The following is a 19,055-nucleotide window of genomic DNA, read 5'->3' on the forward strand; positions in this document are numbered from 1 at the left end:
CTTTAACATTACAATATACAATGTAATCATATTAAGTAATCCAAAGTACTCATGATTACTAAAGAAAAGTAATCTAATGTAATCGATTACATTTGAATTTAGGTGTAATTGTAATGTAATTGATTACATTAAAATAGCAAAGTAATTGTATAATTTAATCGATTACATTTTAAAGTAATCGACCCCATCCCTGTATAATATATCCAATGAAATTTTTCCAATAAAGTGTGTGGTTCAAGTTTTTTGAAATTTTTATATTTTTGTCAAAGGGTTAGAGTAAATATTTTGTCAAAATTTTATGAAAATTAAACGAGCCAAACTTATTTTAGTCAAGGTATTTGGTACAACCTTAATACAAGATATGGATTGTGTGACTTACTTGAGGAAACATAAAGTTTATAAAACTAAGTTTACTCCAGATAAGCAGTCTTATGTTTCCAAATGTTAGACATTTTTGTTGTTGCTGGCAATAATAAAATGATGTCATCTCTTTTGACTCAAAGTTTTACTCTCAATGTGGGTCGAGAGATGTGATCAAAGAATGAGACAGATCAGACTTGATCTTTTAATATATATACCCATATAGATGTTACATGCACATATGAATTTGTATAAATCTCTTGATCAAACTTGTTCCACTCAGTTTCGTTAAAACTTATTATTATTCAGAGCGATGTATTGTGTACCTTTGTGGAACAAAATTGACCACATGAAATTGGTTGGAATACCTGAATTAATCAGTTCAGATTTTGGTAATTCTAACTTTTTGGACAACATTTTAGCAATTTTAAAATAAATCCTCGCTTTTACTATCGTGTTGTGCATGTTGGACATCATGGGAGACCTTCTAAATAGCCTTCTGTTATATATTACAGGGGCTAGACAAACTTACTTTTACATGTATAAATATAAATATATTCATATTCTATAGGGAAAGATACACTGTCCCAACTCAGGGGCCTGTAATTCAGTTGTTCAATTGTTGCTGTTTGTTACTGTATATCATATTTGTTTTTTATTTGCTGTTTTGTACATAAATTAGTCTGTTGGTTTTCTCGTTTGAACTTCTTTTACATTTTATCATGTCGAACTATGCAGATTGTGTTTTGCTCATTGGTGAAGACCATACACCTATAGTTTGATAACTTTTACAACATGTGGTCTCCAGTAAGTAATTATCTCAGTGGCAATAATACCACATCTCCTTATTTTAATACAATGTAGATCTGTAATGTTTATTTGTAATAAAAGAATTTTGATCCATAAATTGTGATTTTTTACTAAAAAATTATTTAATCCCAACTAGATGTCCCATATCTTGTTCCTTCCTGCATGTACCAATAGCAAAATTACCTATTAGGATCTGATGACCAGAAATAAAAACCAAAGTTTTTCAAAATAATTTACTAGTTGGTAAAATGCTTGAAATGTATATAATAACTAGAGGCTCTAAAGAGCCTGTGTCGCTCACCTTGGTCTATGTGCATATTAAACAAAGGACACAGATGGATTCATGACAAAATTGTGTTTTGGTGATGGTGATGTGTTTGTAGATCTTACTTTACTGAACATTCTTGCTCCTTACTACTATCTCTATCTATAATGAACTTGGCCCGGTAATTACAGTGGAAAATACTTTGTAAAAATTTACAAAAATTTACAAAATTTATGAAAATTGTAAAAAATTGACTATAAAGGGCAATAACTCCTTAAGGGGTCAATTGACAATTTTGGTCATGTTGCCTTATTTGTAGATCTAACTTTGCTGTACATTATTGCTGTTTACAGTTTATCTCTATCTATAATAATATTCAAGATAATAACCAAAAGCTGCAAAATTTTCTTAAAATTACCAATTCAGGGGCAGCAACCCAACAACGTGTTGCCTGATTGGTCTGAAAATTTCAGGGCAGATAGATCTTGACCTAATGAACAATCTTATTCTCATCAGATTTGCTCTAAATGCTTTGGTTTCAGAGATATGAGCCAAAAACTGCATTTTACTCTATGTACTATTTTTTAGCCATGTCAGCCATCTTGGTTCGCGAGCAGGGTCATCGGACACATTTTTTAAACTAGATACCCTGTTGATGATTGTGGACAAGTTTGGTTAAATTTGTCTTAGTAGTTTCAGAGGAGAAGATTTTTGTAAAAAATTACAAAAATTTACGAAAAATAGTTAAAAATTGACTATAAAGGGCAATAACTCCTTAAGGGGTCAACTGACCATTTTGGTCATGTTGACTTATTTGTAGATCTTATTTTGCTGAACATTATTGCTGTTTACAGTTTATCTCTATCTATAATAATATTCAAGATAATAACCAAAAACCGCAAAATTTACGAAAAATTACCAATTCAGGGGCAGCAACCCAACAACGGGTTGCCTGATTGGTCTGAAAATTTCAGGGCAGATAGATCTTGACCTAATGAACAATTTTATCCCATCAGATTTGCTCTTAATGCCTTGGTTTCAGAGATATGAGCCAAAAACTGCATTTTACCCTATGTACTATTTTTTAGCCATGTCGGCCATCTTGGTTTGCGGGCGGGGTCATCGGACACATTTTTTAAACTAGATACTCTAATGATGATTGTGGACAAGTTTGGTTAAATTTGTCTTAGTAGTTTCAGAGGAGAAGATTTTTGTAAAAGATTACAAAAATTTACGAAAAATGGTTAAAAATTGACTATAAAGGGCAATAACTCCTTAAGGGGTCAACTGACCATTTTGGTCATGTTGACTTATTTGTAGATCTTACTTTGCTGAACATTATTGCTGTTACAGTTTATCTCTATCTATAATAATATTCAAGATAATAACCAAAAACGGCAAAATTTCCTTAAAATTACCAATTCAGGGGCAGCAACCCAACAACGGGTTGTCCGATTCATCTGAAAATTTCAGGGCAGATAGATCTTGACCTGAAAAACAATTTTACCCCAAGTCAGATTTGCTCTAAATGCTTTGGTTTCAGAGATATATGCCAAAATCTACATTTTACCCCTATGTTCTATTTTTAGCCATGTCGGCCATCTTGGTTGGTTGGCCGGGTCACCGGACACATTTTTTAAACTAGATACCCCAATGATGATTGTGGCCAAGTTTGGTCAAATTTGGCCCAGTAGTTTCAGAGGAGAAGATTTTTGTAAAAGTTTACGGACGACGGACGACGGACGACGGACGCAAAGTGATGAGAAAAGCTCACTTGACCTTTCAGGTCAGGTGAGCTAAAAAAAGAACACATCAGATCATTGCAATTGCTTAAAAATGTATACCACTTGCTAAATTTTAAATACAAATTAACTACTGTAATTCAAAAACATTGGTATGTTTATATCTAAAGAATATACATAAGTAGTCAAAATAAGTAAGTTGTAAAGTAAACTACTTTTGAAAAAATTCAGAGTTAATCTGTTGACACATAATTCAGAGTTAATCTGTTGACACATAATTCAGAGTTAATCTGTTGACACATAATTCAGAGTTAATCTGTTGACACATAATGTAGAATTAAACCAATGACAGACACAAGATTGCTATGTGTTTTTGAGTGTTGTATCATCGAAGTACATTTATACACTACATCTACTTGTAGTCTTACTGTAACTTATGTGTCATATACTTCTAGTTTACAAAGGAGCACCCTTTCTTAACATTTAAAATATAAATACATTTTCAAATTCTTTTAGCATTTTGTTAGAATAAAACTTTTGTATACTGAAATTTTCACTCAGGTAAACTTTGAAATAGCTAGCACTAAAATTTCCTGGTTATTCTGCAATTCTTTCAAGTAATAAATGGTTTAAATTCCTTTATTCATTGAGGAATTCACAAAAAAAACAGCCTGGTGTCTTTAAAATAAAATACATTAAAAAAGAAAACAAAGTATAAAATGGTTAGTTAGATATAGATGGTTTGCAACCTAGTTATAATATGGTACTAAGTTCCATTCAAATTTAAATTCAAGTTTTAAAAATAATTCATTTTAGAAACTGTAAAATGCAGAATATTGGAAAATTATCTATTTCATTCTATAATCAGGGGAGATAACTCAAAAGTTATTAAGGGAGATAATATACATTTGATACAGTGTTTGGTGTAAAATATCAAACTTTACAGATGCAAATAGTTGTACAGACAAAATATTTAACGTAACATTCAAATAGTTATACAATAAAATTATTCAAGTTGAGTATGAGGTTAATAAAAAATCTAAAACCCTAAAACCGATCACCAGATAAATAAACTGAATTAAAGTATTAGGTTAAAATGTAAACAAAAATAACTACCCCGGTAATCATACAAAAAATGAAAACTTTACTTTTATTCTTTATTCATTCTTTTATTCTGTAAAGCAGTTAGGCCAACTAAAATTAATTGGTAGATTTTCATCCAGATTTTTGAAAAAAATGGGGCGGGTGGGAGGATTTAATTTTTTAATTTTTATTTCCTCCTAAACCCTTTTGTGACGTGTTGTTCATATACAAAGGTAAAAATAAGCTTATATCATTTTTATATAAGGAATTCTACACTATTTTTCAAATTCTTAAATTAAATATTATGATTGGCAACTAATTGCCGCTTTAGAAACCTATTTTTAGTAAATAGCAAAAACGTGGAAAAATGTTCTCTTTTAGACTACCTAGATCAAATGTATCTTGCTTTCTAAGCTATGATTTGTAGTGCCCATAAATTGAAGCATATGCATTGGTATGCAACACAAATATTATGAGTACAGAGTGAAATGAAAACTAAAACTGTCAGTGTTGAAAATACTAGGTCAAGATTCTTAAGCAAGGTGCAAATATAATTACAATGTAAAACATGAACTGAACCAAAAAGAAGTTGTTTAATAACTCTATCGAGGGGAAGGGGACAGATGGTGTTTGCTGTTTTTCAACAAAAACGACAGCCTTGGGGTAAATCTAAGGGCTTGCTATAATACATTTTGTACATTGGCCAACGCTATGTACTCAATATACGGTCATAAAGTTCGTGCTTGTGTCAATTACTTTATTCTAGTCATGTTTTTGTACCAATGTATTTCACGATTCTTGCACAATATTCACAGTCCAAATTTCTTGACACAAAGTCATTGTATAAATAAAAAATCCACGGTTTTCTATTCACTGAAATTTGTGACATACCGCGATTAGCGTTCTTGGACACCGCCTATAAGGCGGAACCCGAATATTTCATACCCTTCTAGTAATCAATCTATATTCTCAGAAGATAATCTTGTCATCATTGAGCAGAAGAATATGTTGACTTATATTACGCGAAGAAATACGAAAACCATAATTTGAATCAGGAAGTAACTTAGTTTTGAATGAAACGAAGTTGTCGGCGGTTTCCAGTTACGGAAATGATCAAAATCCGGAAATCGTAAATTTTTAAAAATAAAAAAAAATCGGGGCGGGACGATTTCAGAGGGGCGGGCGGGGATGAAAATCTATCAATTAATTTTAATTGGCCTTATCTCTATTTAAAATAATTACAAAAGCTCTTTCCTTTCTTAAATCTTTGTGTCTGCTTCCAAGATGTTTTTCATTTTATAGATCATTTAAAAGTTTGCTTTACATCTTGTTTATAGGGAAAAGTGCCAAACCTTCCAGATATGGCTTTTCCGAATAAATGGAAGGTGAAAGGGTCCAGGTGACATATTTTGAAGATTCTTCAAAATGCTTAATATTTAAAAAAGAGGAATCGTTTACCCAAAGTAATCCAGCACTTAAACTGTGAAACATAGTAATTTCATTTAATAGATTACTTCCCCTTGTTTGGTTAACTTATTCATAGATGGGTGCTTAAAGACCTGCAGCAAGTATTATAAATATATTCATGACAATTATATTTTAATGTCATTTGAATACATGCAGCTATATACTGGAACTATCCTGTTCGGTTGGAGATGTGTAAAACTTGTGTTTATGTGTATTACATTTCATTAGAAAATATTCAATTTTGAAAAGTAAAAACATCATCACTCTTACCCTTCGAAAATTATCGATGTTATCAAATACATATTTTTAGAATGATTATTATGAATAAAATTTGAACAGTGCAGCTTCAAAATATATCAAAACTTGACTTATCTACAAAATATCTACATATAGCAATATCAAGCTTTAGGTAATTTAAAGTTGACAAGATATGTAAACATTCGCTACACAATTTTATTGCATATGAAGGTTATATTTTCCGTAGAGGTAACCAAAAAATTAGCAAGATAGCAAGCAATATCCCTCCCTTGATATTGCATCAGTAAAAAAACACATGAAAATGGAAAACTAAAAAAGCAATTAAATCCAGTGTTCTCCCCAAAAGTTTCATATAGCATCCTATATTGAAACACCATCTTGTTTCTAGAAATTATAGTATCACACCCATAACACAATATATAAGAAAATCTTTTCAGATAACATCACATCCTAGCAATACAGCATCACATTACCATGATGCTTAAAGGCCATGAGAAGAACACTGATTAAATCTACACATAGTTTTCTAGTCATTTTAAAATAAACAGGTTAATACATAATTATTTGTGAATAGTGTCCCTTAAAACATGTATTGAACTGGCAAGTTTGTACAATGTAATATTCTACTTTTGAAAACATTCACCTTCATTAATACAATAAACCAATGATATAAAATATACAAAAAAGTCCAAAAAATGCATTTCAATATAGTTATGTTAAAATATGATGTGCAGAGCTCAAATTGTCTGCTACAAGCAATTAAAGTTCTAATAAACTAATTTTCTGCTATATACAGATGCATACATGAATTTAATTTACATTAAAAAAAAAACAGAAAAAATGTTTCATGGCAAAATAACATTTTGACATCAACAGCAAAAATCTAACAAATATCTTAAACTTGTATATCAAAATGTTATGCATTCTAGCCAATAATAATTTAATATAACAACATCAATAAAAGCCAATTATAAATAAGGGACATGAACGCCAATAAAAAATAAATGCTGATAAAACAATACTGTATATCAGTCAATTGTCTTACATACTGATACTTGTATAAATTATTTCCTTCTATACATAACTGATATTCGAATAAGAAACATTTAAAAAAAAGAATTAGAAATGTGAGTGAACTCGCCATAAAGATATATCTAATTTGTTATCTCCCTTTTTACATTTTGTACAAAGCTTGCATTCCTTTATGCATATCTTCTAGAAGTGTTCTATAAATGTGTAAAGTTTTATCAATACCCATCCAACCCTTTAGAAGGAGTTGTACTTATGAGCGACTATCACCACATTTTTGCAATATTGAAATAAATTAGTTGGATTGTCTCCCCTTTAACATGCAGGACCTGGAATAATCATATATGCACATCTTCAGTTAGTGTGAATCAGTGTTCCACAACTGTGTTAGGTTTCATTAATATCCATTTAGCAGTTTATGAAGCTTTCAAGGCACATGGACAGACATATAGACAGGGTGATTGATATAGACCTCCAAAACTTTGTTTGCACAGAGTATTAAAGACAGAGGCTCAGTCACTACAGCAGCAAATACGAGCTGGATCTCATATTCTGCTCTAGTATTTGACATGCGTGGATTATAATTTAACTGTATACATAATCAATTATCTATTATTAGTACTCATTCTGAAATGGACCATATCAGAAACCTTTAACATTTTGTGTGGGCAGAAGTAATGCTAGAAAAGTGTGACCAACTTTATAAAATTCTTTTCATGCCATCAAAATGCTAAGTCTATTGAACTTTAAGAATTTAGCTTTAAGACATTCTTGATTTTTGATATTTTTGTTTACAAAACATACAAGTAACTATTAATTAAAGGCAATTTATGTAAAAAATAAAAATTATCTTTTAAATTTGCTCAAACAAACATAAACTACAGTTTACAGTTTATGAAATATAATATGTACGTAAAATTCAAAAATTAATTTGTATATTTTATACACATGCAATACATGTGCATGTTCTTAATTCAACCTGGGAAAAAAATTTCAAAGAAAACGAAAATGAAAATTGTACTGATTAGAATTATACATTGTATAAACTGACTTCATGGGGTCATCTATGATTCACAACTATTTCCCTAGAAGTGTAGACAACACAACCAATACATAGCTCTTTTTTTTTGGTAAAAATCAGTATTTCTATACGTCTATACACGATTTTAATATATTATTTTAGCTGATTTGCAGGTTATACAGTAGTACACCAGTGGGAAAAGACATGATGGTCCTTCAATACTTGAGTCAGATTTCAAATTTAATCTTTAGCTTGTTCAAGTCCTCTCTTCAACTGTATCTCCCACGATGAAGGTTCAGCTTTGTGTAGTAGTAAAGTTATCAGATCATCTTTGTACTGTAAATACAAAAATGTATAAAATACACCTCATGTTGCAACTTAAAAAAAATTACATCATCATTCTACACTGAAAACACTTGACATTGCAATGACCTAAAAAAACTGTAGCATAAGGCTTAATTAATAGCTTACTGTGGATTCACTTATTTTTTGGAAGATACCAATTTTTGTGAATTTAGGAAAAATTGTATTTTTGTGGATATTTGGATTTTGTGGTTTTGCAAAAGTCTGCATAGAAGCATATAGAAAATTTCTACTTTAATGGACATTTAAATTCGTGATTCACCTAAACGCGGCATGAAATCCAAGCTTCATGTGAGCATGAATATTTGTAATATCATATCATGCATTTTAAAATCCCACTAACTTTCTGTTAACTGATTATATCTATAGCGGGGATATCCATCTACGCTTGCCAAGGGTTACGATCCAGTTCCCTCCTCTCCACCCTTGGCGGATTAAGATAGAATTTCGGATCCACGAGGTAATGATTTTCATTGGTTGCAGTTATAACTGGCTGCATCCAATCAAAAAGCGCCTTTAGGATAATCACGTGAAAATGTAGAAAATGTAAATAAACAATTGCCATGTGCTGATTGTGCAACAAGTCTTTACCTCCAAAACAAAGAACGATATCTAGTGACAATTTTAAAGTTCTTAATCAACTAATTGAAGTTCCTGGGTATGTTTCAAGTGGAAATGTTGGAATGTCAACGTATATTTTCAGTTCCTGCTTGTCCAAATTTGTAAACACTAGACACAACCATTTTTACACCTCAACACTGAAGAGAGTTCAAGTGCTGCCATTAGTCAAAAATGATGTAGTTGGAATGGGCGTGACTTTCATCTAACAGTAGATGGTGCAGCATTGTAATCACAAATGCTGGCTTTATCTGCCAAGGGTGGAGAGGAGGGGGACTGGATCGTAACCCTTGGCTAGCGAAGATGGGGATATCATTCGTGAGCAATACATGTATCTCACTGAAAATATTCACTTACTTTTATAGATATCTGTTATGTTTATTAGAGATTTTTCATGATAATGATATGCTAAAATTTTTCCTTTCGGTAAACAGGTGTGTTTAGAATATTGATTCCAATTACAAATTTAACATCAATTTAACATTAATTTTCATAGATAAATTTTCCAACAAATATATCTTTTATGAATTGTCTTTCTTTTTAGTCTGTAGTTTAACATGATAGTTTATGTAAAGTACAAAATAGAAAGAAATATTTACACTATTTCATTTAAAGGTTTGACCATTACAATGTTTAACTAAACACCTACTTTTATATGTATATATATATATATGTAAAGATACATACTATAGCTAAAGGCTACTTGTATATACATGTATCAATTAAATCCTTATGTGTGGTCAACTTATTGGGAATTAAATCTGATTAACAAATACATGACTTCAATGTACATTATAAGTGTTTCTCTCCACCTATTGCAGTTCATTCAAAATTCTGACCCAATTGCAATTTGTTTTATCAAATCAAACTGTTCAACTGGTCAGAAATTTTAATCAACTGCAACTGCAAAAGTTATATATTTGTGTATTATATTACAGGAAAATAAATCTCTAGCATGATAGGTTTACTTATTTTTTATTGATTCTTTATTTTTTTTGGGGCACTTTTTAATTATTTTCATATAAATAAACATGTTGAAACAATCTACTAACCTTTGTGGTGCATTTATCAGGAATTATCTCCCCTGGTAACTTTTTCACATCATATCTAAACTTATTTTCAATATCATTCTTTTTGACAATGGCAGTTATTTGAAGAGAACTAAAATAAACAAAAAAACATACAATTAAACTTTTGATTTTATTTTCCTAGTAAGATTAAAGTTGTAAAGGTTCTTGGAATGGCTTTAAAAACAACCTTTGTTTGCTTTAGTTCTGAATAACTGGAGATAAAGTCCTTTAAAGGGACATTAGCTGTCAAATTCAATGTAAAAACTTATATTTACTCTTAAAATTAACCTTTTTCTATCTGGTGTTTGTTTTAAGCATGTTGATATCCTTAAAAGTGTGATATTTTACAGGATTTCAGCCAGATTGCATGTTATTATGCATTTGTAAGGTCTACTTCCTTTTACACAAAGATGTACATGTATATGAGTCAGATACACACCCTAAAACAAAGTATGTGGTCCATGCATGTGGCCATTGTCATTTGAACTATTTAAATTTGGCAAAAAAGTCAAAATTATGATTTTCAATTTTCAGGTAAGAGAGCACAATTTTGAGCTACATGTATTTACACATTTTATCATCAAATGTTTAATATCATCAATATTATAAGTTATAACTGATGTTACATTTCATGCAATTATAAGGCCAATATTGACCCTTTGTGAACCTTAACTCCTTTGCATGGGGATTTTATCAAAATTTTGTTAGTATGGATTCAGCACTATAAAAGCGCAATCCATCCATATTTAGAAATAAACTGTTACATATTCTTTACCATATGTTTTTAAGTCTATCATATATTTTCTGTTCCTCAAGACTATACAATAAAATTGAGAATGGAAATGGGGAATGTGTCAAAGAGACAACAACCCGACCATAGAGCAGACAACAGCCGAAGGCCACCAATGGGTCTTCAATGCAGCGAGAAACTCCCGCACCCGGAGGCGTCCTTCAGATGGCCCCTAAACAAATATGTATACTAGTTCAGTGATAATGGACGTCATACTAAACTCCAAATTATACACAGGAAACTAAAATTAAAAATGATAAAAGACTAACAAAGGCCAGAGGCTCCTGACTTGGGACAGGCGCAAAAATGCGGCGGGGTTAAACATGTTTTTTGAGATCTCAACCCTCCCCCTATACCTCTAACCAATGTAGAAAAAACAAACGCACAATAGTACGCACAGTAAAACTCAGTAGTTTATTTCTTTATAATGCAAGTCTTCCTAAATTAAACAAATGAAGATAATCATGATAATCAACTAAACTTACTTTGCCTGGAAATCGGGTGTTACTGTACAGTTATCTTTTAGTTTAGCAGTTCCTATACCAGGCAATTTTCGTTTCACTTCTAAATTGGGTATTCTTATATCAACTTCTACTGTCTTAGAGTCAATTTCTTGTATAGTGGCTGAACAAATAACAAACATGATATCATAATACACATAAATTACCTGAAAAATACACTTTGTTTTTTTGTTTTGTTGTATTGTTTTTTAACTTGCTGACTTAAAATAAAACTTAATTGATTTGACCATGCATATGAATAGTCCACAAAGATAATGTAAACTTGGTATAAATAATAACAGTATTTTTGTGACTGTTTATACTTATTTTATGAGATTTCAATTTCAACTACAATGTAGTTTTTTGAGATCTCATGACTGCAATTTTTTTCTTCTGTGGCTTTTATCTTGTTTTGAAGAAATAAATCCTACATGTGATATACAAAATTTTATCTGCTCATGTGTATGAAACATAGAACTGAGTTGCAAGTCTTATTAAAAAACACATCATGTTTATTTCATAGGCTAATTAGGATGGATGGAAAAAGGAAACCCTATCTCATGAACGGAGTACTAGGGAATACAAATTCCAAGGTATCCGGTCGTTCCGTCCCCAAACCAATCCGGCCCCAAGTCGATCCGGCCCAAAGTCGATCCGTCCCAAGTCGATCCGGCCCACGTCGATCCGTCCCTACGTCGATCCGGCCCCATAATAAAATATGAATAAACTATATTGACTTTGGAGGATTTTGTGACAAATTTTAACAGTATAAATGGAATTTGTAAAAAGTATCGATGATGGATGACAACAGGTAAGTGAAGTATTGGAGTACCAGTCAAAGAATTATTTTAAATCGATACGAAAATGAGTGTGATTGTGTCTGTTTGTATAGCAGCTTCAACATATTAATATCAAGTTATTTTCCATGATAACTTTGAATGTCATGGCGATTTTTATTTTATTTAATTCACACACAGAATAGCTAAATAAATATTTACTGTCCAATGGAACCTATAAATTTTAACTCATCATAATGACTTGTTTAATCAAATCATTAGTCTATAATTGGTTTGTTTATTCAACAATTGTCTGATGATTGTGAACTAAGGTAATGCCACTCGTAATCACTTAATTCAATCAAATCCTGATTGATTAAAGTTACGTAATCAACAAGGTCTTTATAGTTTGATCTTTTGTTTGGTGTTATGTGTTATAATAATTAATTGTATATTTTTTTTCAGGTAACATCAGAGGCTTCTATAACACATTCTTTTTTTGTAATATCGAATATAGTCAATATATTTTTTTAAAGTTGACAATATTTTAAATAGTTGTGTGTAGATAAAATAAAATGCTTCGCTGGGCGCAGCTTGATACGACCGCAGAGGTCGAACCCTGAACAGTTGGGGCAAGTATGGACACAACATTCAAGCTTGATACAGCTCTGAATTTGGATTGTGATTAAATATTTGACACAGCATAGGTTTCTGACACAGAAAGAATGTGGTCTAAGAACTTCAATTTTTTTAATTTACCTATTATGGTCCAATGTCCAAAATCAAAATACATGGTTAGATTCAGCATATCAAAGAACCCCATATATTCAATTTTTGTTGAAATCAAACAAAGTTTAATTTTGGACCCCAACTTGGACAAACTTGAAAACTGGTCCCATAATCAAAAATCTAAACACATGTTTAGATTCAGCATATCAAAGTACCCGAAGAATTCAATTTTTGTTAAAATCAAACTAAGTTTAATTTTGGACCCTTTGGACCTTAATGTAGACAAATTTAAAAAACGGGACCCAAAATTAAAAATCTAAAAACACGGTTAGATTTGGCATATCAAAGAACCCCAATAATTCAATTTTTGATGAAATCAAACAAAGTTTAATTTTGGACCCTTTGGACCTTAATGTAGACAAATTTAAAAAACGGGACCCAAAATTAAAAATCTAAAAACACGGTTAGATTTGGCATATCAAAGAACCCCAATAATTCAATTTTTGATGAAATCAAACAAAGTTTAATTTTGGACCCTTTTGACCTCAATATGAACCAATTTGATAGCGGGCCCACAAATAAAAAATCTAAATACATGGTAAGATTCAGCATATCAAAGAACCCCATATATTCAATTTTTGTTGAAATCAAACAAAGTTTAATTTTGGACCCCAATTTGGACCAACTTGAAAACTGGGCCAAAAATCTAAAATCTAAATACATGTTTAGATTCAGCATATCAAAGAACCCCATATATTCAATTTTTGTTGAAATCAAACAAAGTTTAATTTTATACCCCAACTTGGACCAACTTGAAAACTGGTCCCATAATCAAATATCTAAACACATGTTTAGATTCAGCATATCAAAGAACCCCAAAAATTCAATTTTTGTTAAAATCAAACTAAGTTTAATTTTGGACCCTTTGGACCTTAATGTAGACCAATTTAAAAAACAGGACCCAAAATTAAAAATCTAAATACACGGTTAGATTTGGCATATCAAAGAACCCCAATAATTCAATGTTTGATGAAATCAAACAAAGTTTAATTGTGGACCCTTTTGACCTCCATATGAACCAATTTGATAGCGGGCCCACAAATAAAAAATCTAAATACATGGTAAGATTCAGCATATCAAAGAACCCCATATATTCAATTTTTGTTGAAATCAAACAAAGTATAATTTTGGACCCCAATTTGGACCAACTTGAAAACTGGGCCAAAAATCTAAAATCTAAATACATGTTTAGATTCAGCATATCAAAGAACCCCATATATTCAATTTTTGTTGAAATCAAACAAAGTTTAATTTTGGACCCCAACTTGGACCAACTTGAAAACTGGGCCCATAATCAAAAATCTAAACACATGTTTAGATTCAGCATATCAAAGAACCCTAAGAATTCAATTTTTGTTAAAATCAAACTAAGTTTAATTTTGGACCCTTTGGACCTTAATGTAGACCAATTTAAAAAACGGGACCCAAAATTAAAAATCTAAATACACGGTTAGATTCGGCATATCAAAGAACCCCAATAATTCAATTTTTGATGAAATCAAACAAAGTTAAATTTTGGACCCTTTGGACCTCAATGTGGACCAATTTAAAAACGGGGCCCAAAATCCAAAAACTTAATACACGGTTAGATTCAGCATATTAAAGAACCCCAAGAATTCAAGAATAAAACCCCATTGAAATTGATCAAGAAATAAGCAATTTATACAAAGTATCTTCTTTTGCACAATACTGTGCAATTGAATATTTCTTGCTATTGCGCAATACTGTACAATTGACAATTTCTTGCTATTGCGCAATATTGTGCTATTGGATATTTCTTGCCATTGCGCAATACTGTTAAATTGAAGATTTCTTGCTATTGCGCAATACTGTGCAATTGAAGATTTCTTGCTATTGTGCAATACTGTGCAATTGAAAATTTCTTGCTATTGCACAATACTTATTATATAATAATTTACACATCCTGTTTGGTGTGTATCTCCTACCATATCATTATTATTTGCTTTTAAATATAAATCAGAAATAACCAACTTAAAATGGAAAATTTTAAAAGAAAAAAAAAAAAAAAAAAATCCCCCCCCCCAATTTTTTGAACCCCCTTATGATTCATCACCCCCAAACTCAATCCCAGCCTTCCCTTTGTGACATGGTACCTTGCAGTACAATTTCAGAGAGATCCATACACTTGAACACAAGTTATTGTCTGGAAACTAGAAAAATGCTTATTTTTGGCCCCTTTTTGTCCCCCAATTCCTAAACGTTTCGGGCAATTACCCCCAAACTCAATTTCAGCTTTCCCTTTGTGATATGGAACATTGTAGTACAATTTCAGAAATATCCAAACACTTACACACAAGTTATTGTCATGAAACTAGAAAAATGCTTGTTTTTTGCCCCTTTTTTGGCCCCTAATTCCTAAAATTTTGAGGCAATTACCCCCAAAATCAATTACAGCCTTTCCTTTGTGATATGGAACCTTGTGGTACAATGTCAGAGAGATCCATACACTTACACACAAGTTATTGTCTGAAAGTTACAAAAATGCTTATTTTTGGCCCCTTTTTGGCCCCTAATTCCTTAACTGTTGGTACCATAACCCCCAAAATCAATCCCAACCTTCCTTTCGTGGTATTGAACCTTATGGCGAAATTTCATGGAGATCCATTCACTTAAACTAAAGTTAGAGTGCGAAAACCAATGTGTCTTCGGACGACGCCGGATGACGACGACGACGACGACGACGACGACGCCAACGTCATACCAATATACGACCAAAAAATTTTTAATTTTTGCGGTCGTATAAAAAACCAAGTTATATGAGTATCCATTATTCTTTATTGCAAGATAATAACAAAATAATTACACTGAATGCACATTTTCACTCTCTAAAATATAATATCATCACTACTATAATATAACAATAAATTCATACACACTAACAAACACACTATCTCTGACACTCACATAAATATATATAACACTTAAATCATTTACACTAACAGTTACACTGTCACTTACATAATATAAAAGGGGTCACACTTGCAGCACTACAATAACATATACAGTAACTATCATACGCAGTACATATATAATATATAGAACTAACAGCACTATAATTGTTCAATTTGATTAGCTCACCAAGAACAAACGCACTATATATATTATTCTAAACATAAAGAATACTCATGAAGCATTTAATAAATAAATGTTATATAAACATATAGATTGTAGCCGCACTAACATAATACAAGTCATACAGTTCACTCAATGTCAATTAAATCACTCGCTGTCAGTGTCTTCTTCTGGTTCTGGGTCTGGCACAGGAATGTCGTACATGTGTCCGACGGCATGAAGGAAGAATAAGGTGGTGATGGTACCGTCTTGAAGTTGCTCCCATAGTGAAGAGAGGCGTCCCTGTGACCGTTGATACTTGGTGCATTGCCAACGGGCAAGACTCTGTTCATCTACCAGAAGCACCTGCCTCGAAACAGTTTTGGCTTCCTTGATGAGCGCTGGAACCATCTTGTAGAAGTGGAGTCTGTATGTATCAGCTTGGGGATCGGCTTGTACCGTTGTGTATGTAACTATTTGTTATTACACAGGATGAAAGACTTGTTAAGATCACAGTCAATTGAAAGAAAATGCTAATTACTGCTGATTAATGTTGATGTCTGTTGATTGTACTAAATTCTGTTATATACGTTTTTATTATAATTATACCCAATAATCTTGAAAACTTGTAATGAAAACATAATCAACATAGTTGTTTTAAACTCATCTAAAGAAAATATTTGTCAAAGGCCAATTTTTTTTTACCGTACACCTTTTACATTATAATAAAATTCATAAACATTTATGAATTACAATTAATATATATCTTTATTTTTATTCCCTATAAATATATTTTTTTATTGGGCCGGATCGACTTTAAATATGGGCCGGATCGACGTTGGGCCGGATCGACGTGGGACGGATCGACTTGGGCCGGATCGACGTGGGGCCGGATCGACATGAAACCAATTCCAATTAGTGCCCTCTCCTTTTATTATACTTTAATGTTTAAGTTTACTCAATGCAGGTCACTATTCTTGTTGCGTGGAAATTTTTTGTAATACGAACAACAGTTTTCCAATTTTTGAGGTGTGCAATAATGATAAGGTCCTTTAAGTAGAAATGAGCTAACATAGTTTGCCTTAAAACTTAGCAGATTGGAGGTGCCTCAGAGAAAGACATATTTTCACACCTTTGAAGCAAAGGCACTTGTTTCTATCCATGGGAAGGTCCACTATCCATATGTAATTTGCCTGTGCTTTGAAGGATAAAAGAAATATTGATTTCCTCTAGTCCAAATAATTATGAGGTCTTGAAAGGCTAAAGCGTCACAACAAAAATTAAAATAGCCTTTCAAGACATCATAACTATTGGACAAGGATTTCCTATATCATGTATATCATGTATATAAAAACTATAAATTCACAAGGAAATTTCCTTTATTTTTTTGGCCTTTTGTCTCTATTTTAGCTAAATGATTTCTATTCTGTAAACCCCATGTTGACCCTCATAACTGGATAAATTTGATCTAAACGAATTGCTGCCTTGGGCAAAAGTCAGCAACAATGTTTGTACATAATTATCATGATTATTATTGAAATATTCTAATAAATTGTATTCATTGCAAATCAGTAAACAAAATTTCTTTCGAGCGATTCTATAAAAGAAAATCATTGAAAGGTAAAGAAATGATTTAACATTTTAAGAAAGAAATTTAAAGTAATGATGAAGTTTATGTAAACAAAATATGACAATACGATGAGGCACCTCAGACCCGGTGTTTTGTTTCAAATAGTCAGCGCTTATCTTGATATCTTTGATTGCTGTTAAAACATTGCTGTAGAAATTGCTAAGTATGCTTAATATTGGTTAGTCTGAAGAACTAAAAACACTTGAAATTTATACCTTTAGGAATGCGATATTCAGATTCTTCTGCCATTGCACGTAAGTTCGTTCTGTTTTACAATCCGAGAAAAATAGGATAAATCTAGTAAGTTATTCCGTAATCGGCCCCATGATGTTTCTCACCAGCAAGTTTTATTCAGATCGCAAATTTCAATTCAACGCAGTTTTTACTGATGCTTCAAAATTTGTATTCTTTTGCCTTCTTAAAAATTTGGTCTCAAGCGTAATTTCCCAATGGTGCTGGTTTTCCAAAAATACGTTTCGTGAGATCTAATAGGTTGGTAGCATTGCTGGTAGACTGTAGTATACCCGAGGGTATTAAAAAAACCAGGAATTAAGAGCAGTGTAATAAGATAGATGACACCAAGGGGGCAATCGAAACTCATAAGTCCAATCAAAATAACAGACAATACCGTGAGCAAAAACAAAAACGGAGAAAAGACAAATTTAAACAAAAATAGCAAAATAATACCGTGACAGAAAACTAATGATTGAGGAATATGAACTCACAAAAATTTGATCGGGGTGAACTCAGGTGCTCCAAAATGGTAAACAGTTCCTGCTCCACACCGGGCACTCGTCGTATTTCATGCATGTCGCATTCTGAAATGTCAAAATCGATGCTGAAAAGAAGACGGGATTGTGGTAACGACAAGCAGAACATATTCATGGTCATTTGCGACCGGTATATGCCAAACACGACCAACCAAATTATGGTGGTAACCTACTAAGTAAACTTTCATTTCGATTCAGTCACATATCGAAGGCAACTCGAGTTCTTTAAACGGATTTGGTCGTTTGTTTAGATGCCCACAGAAACTCTTTACTGCATTCGAATGGCTTAACTTTTGTCTAGAGCGAACCTTGCATGGAAATTATCAGCCTCTAGCAATTAACACGCGTCGGTCACACAGAAATCGATATTATACGTGTATACTGAAAGAGTTGATATATGCATTTTGTTTATGTATGAATATAGATAACTGGATTGGAATATTTGTCAATATGCATTGGCGGATCCAGAACTTTTCAAAAGGGGGGCCCGCTGACTGACCTAAGAGGGGGCCCGCTCCAGTCATGCTTCAGTGATTCCCTATATAATCAACCAAATTTTTCCCACATAAGGGGGGCCAGGGCCCCCCTGATCCGCCTATGATATGCCGAATCTTAACAAAGTTTACCTACTTACATAAATAC

General features: G+C 32.1%; 1 protein-coding gene across 1 annotated transcript; it reads right to left on the reverse strand.

Moving 5' to 3' along the window:
• Positions 1–1,389: 1,389 nt before the first annotated feature.
• LOC127700079 (uncharacterized) lies at positions 1,390–18,477 on the reverse strand. The gene is made up of 4 exons (XM_052203548.1): positions 17,859–18,477; positions 11,362–11,500; positions 10,069–10,177; positions 1,390–8,371 (listed from the first exon to the last, which is right to left on the reverse strand). The coding sequence occupies exons 1-4, from the start codon at positions 17,890–17,892 to the stop codon at positions 8,276–8,278; spliced, it is 378 nt and encodes a 125-aa protein (XP_052059508.1). The 5' UTR covers positions 17,893–18,477; the 3' UTR covers positions 1,390–8,275.
• Positions 18,478–19,055: the final 578 nt, after the last annotated feature.

Source organism: Mytilus californianus, unplaced genomic scaffold (genome assembly GCF_021869535.1).
Source record: "Mytilus californianus isolate M0D057914Y unplaced genomic scaffold, xbMytCali1.0.p SCAF_48, whole genome shotgun sequence".
Classification (NCBI taxonomy): Eukaryota; Metazoa; Mollusca; class Bivalvia; order Mytilida; family Mytilidae; genus Mytilus; species Mytilus californianus.

Coding starts and splice junctions, on each gene's coding strand:
- LOC127700079 (XM_052203548.1), bottom strand. CDS start 17,892: ATGGCAGAAGAATCTGAATATCGCATTCCTAAAG. Junction 11,501..17,858: donor TGAATATCGCATTCCTAAAG/GTATAAATTTCA, acceptor TTATTTGTTCAG/CCACTATACAAGAAATTGAC. Junction 10,178..11,361: donor ACACCCGATTTCCAGGCAAA/GTAAGTTTAGTT, acceptor TGTTTATTTTAG/TTCTCTTCAAATAACTGCCA.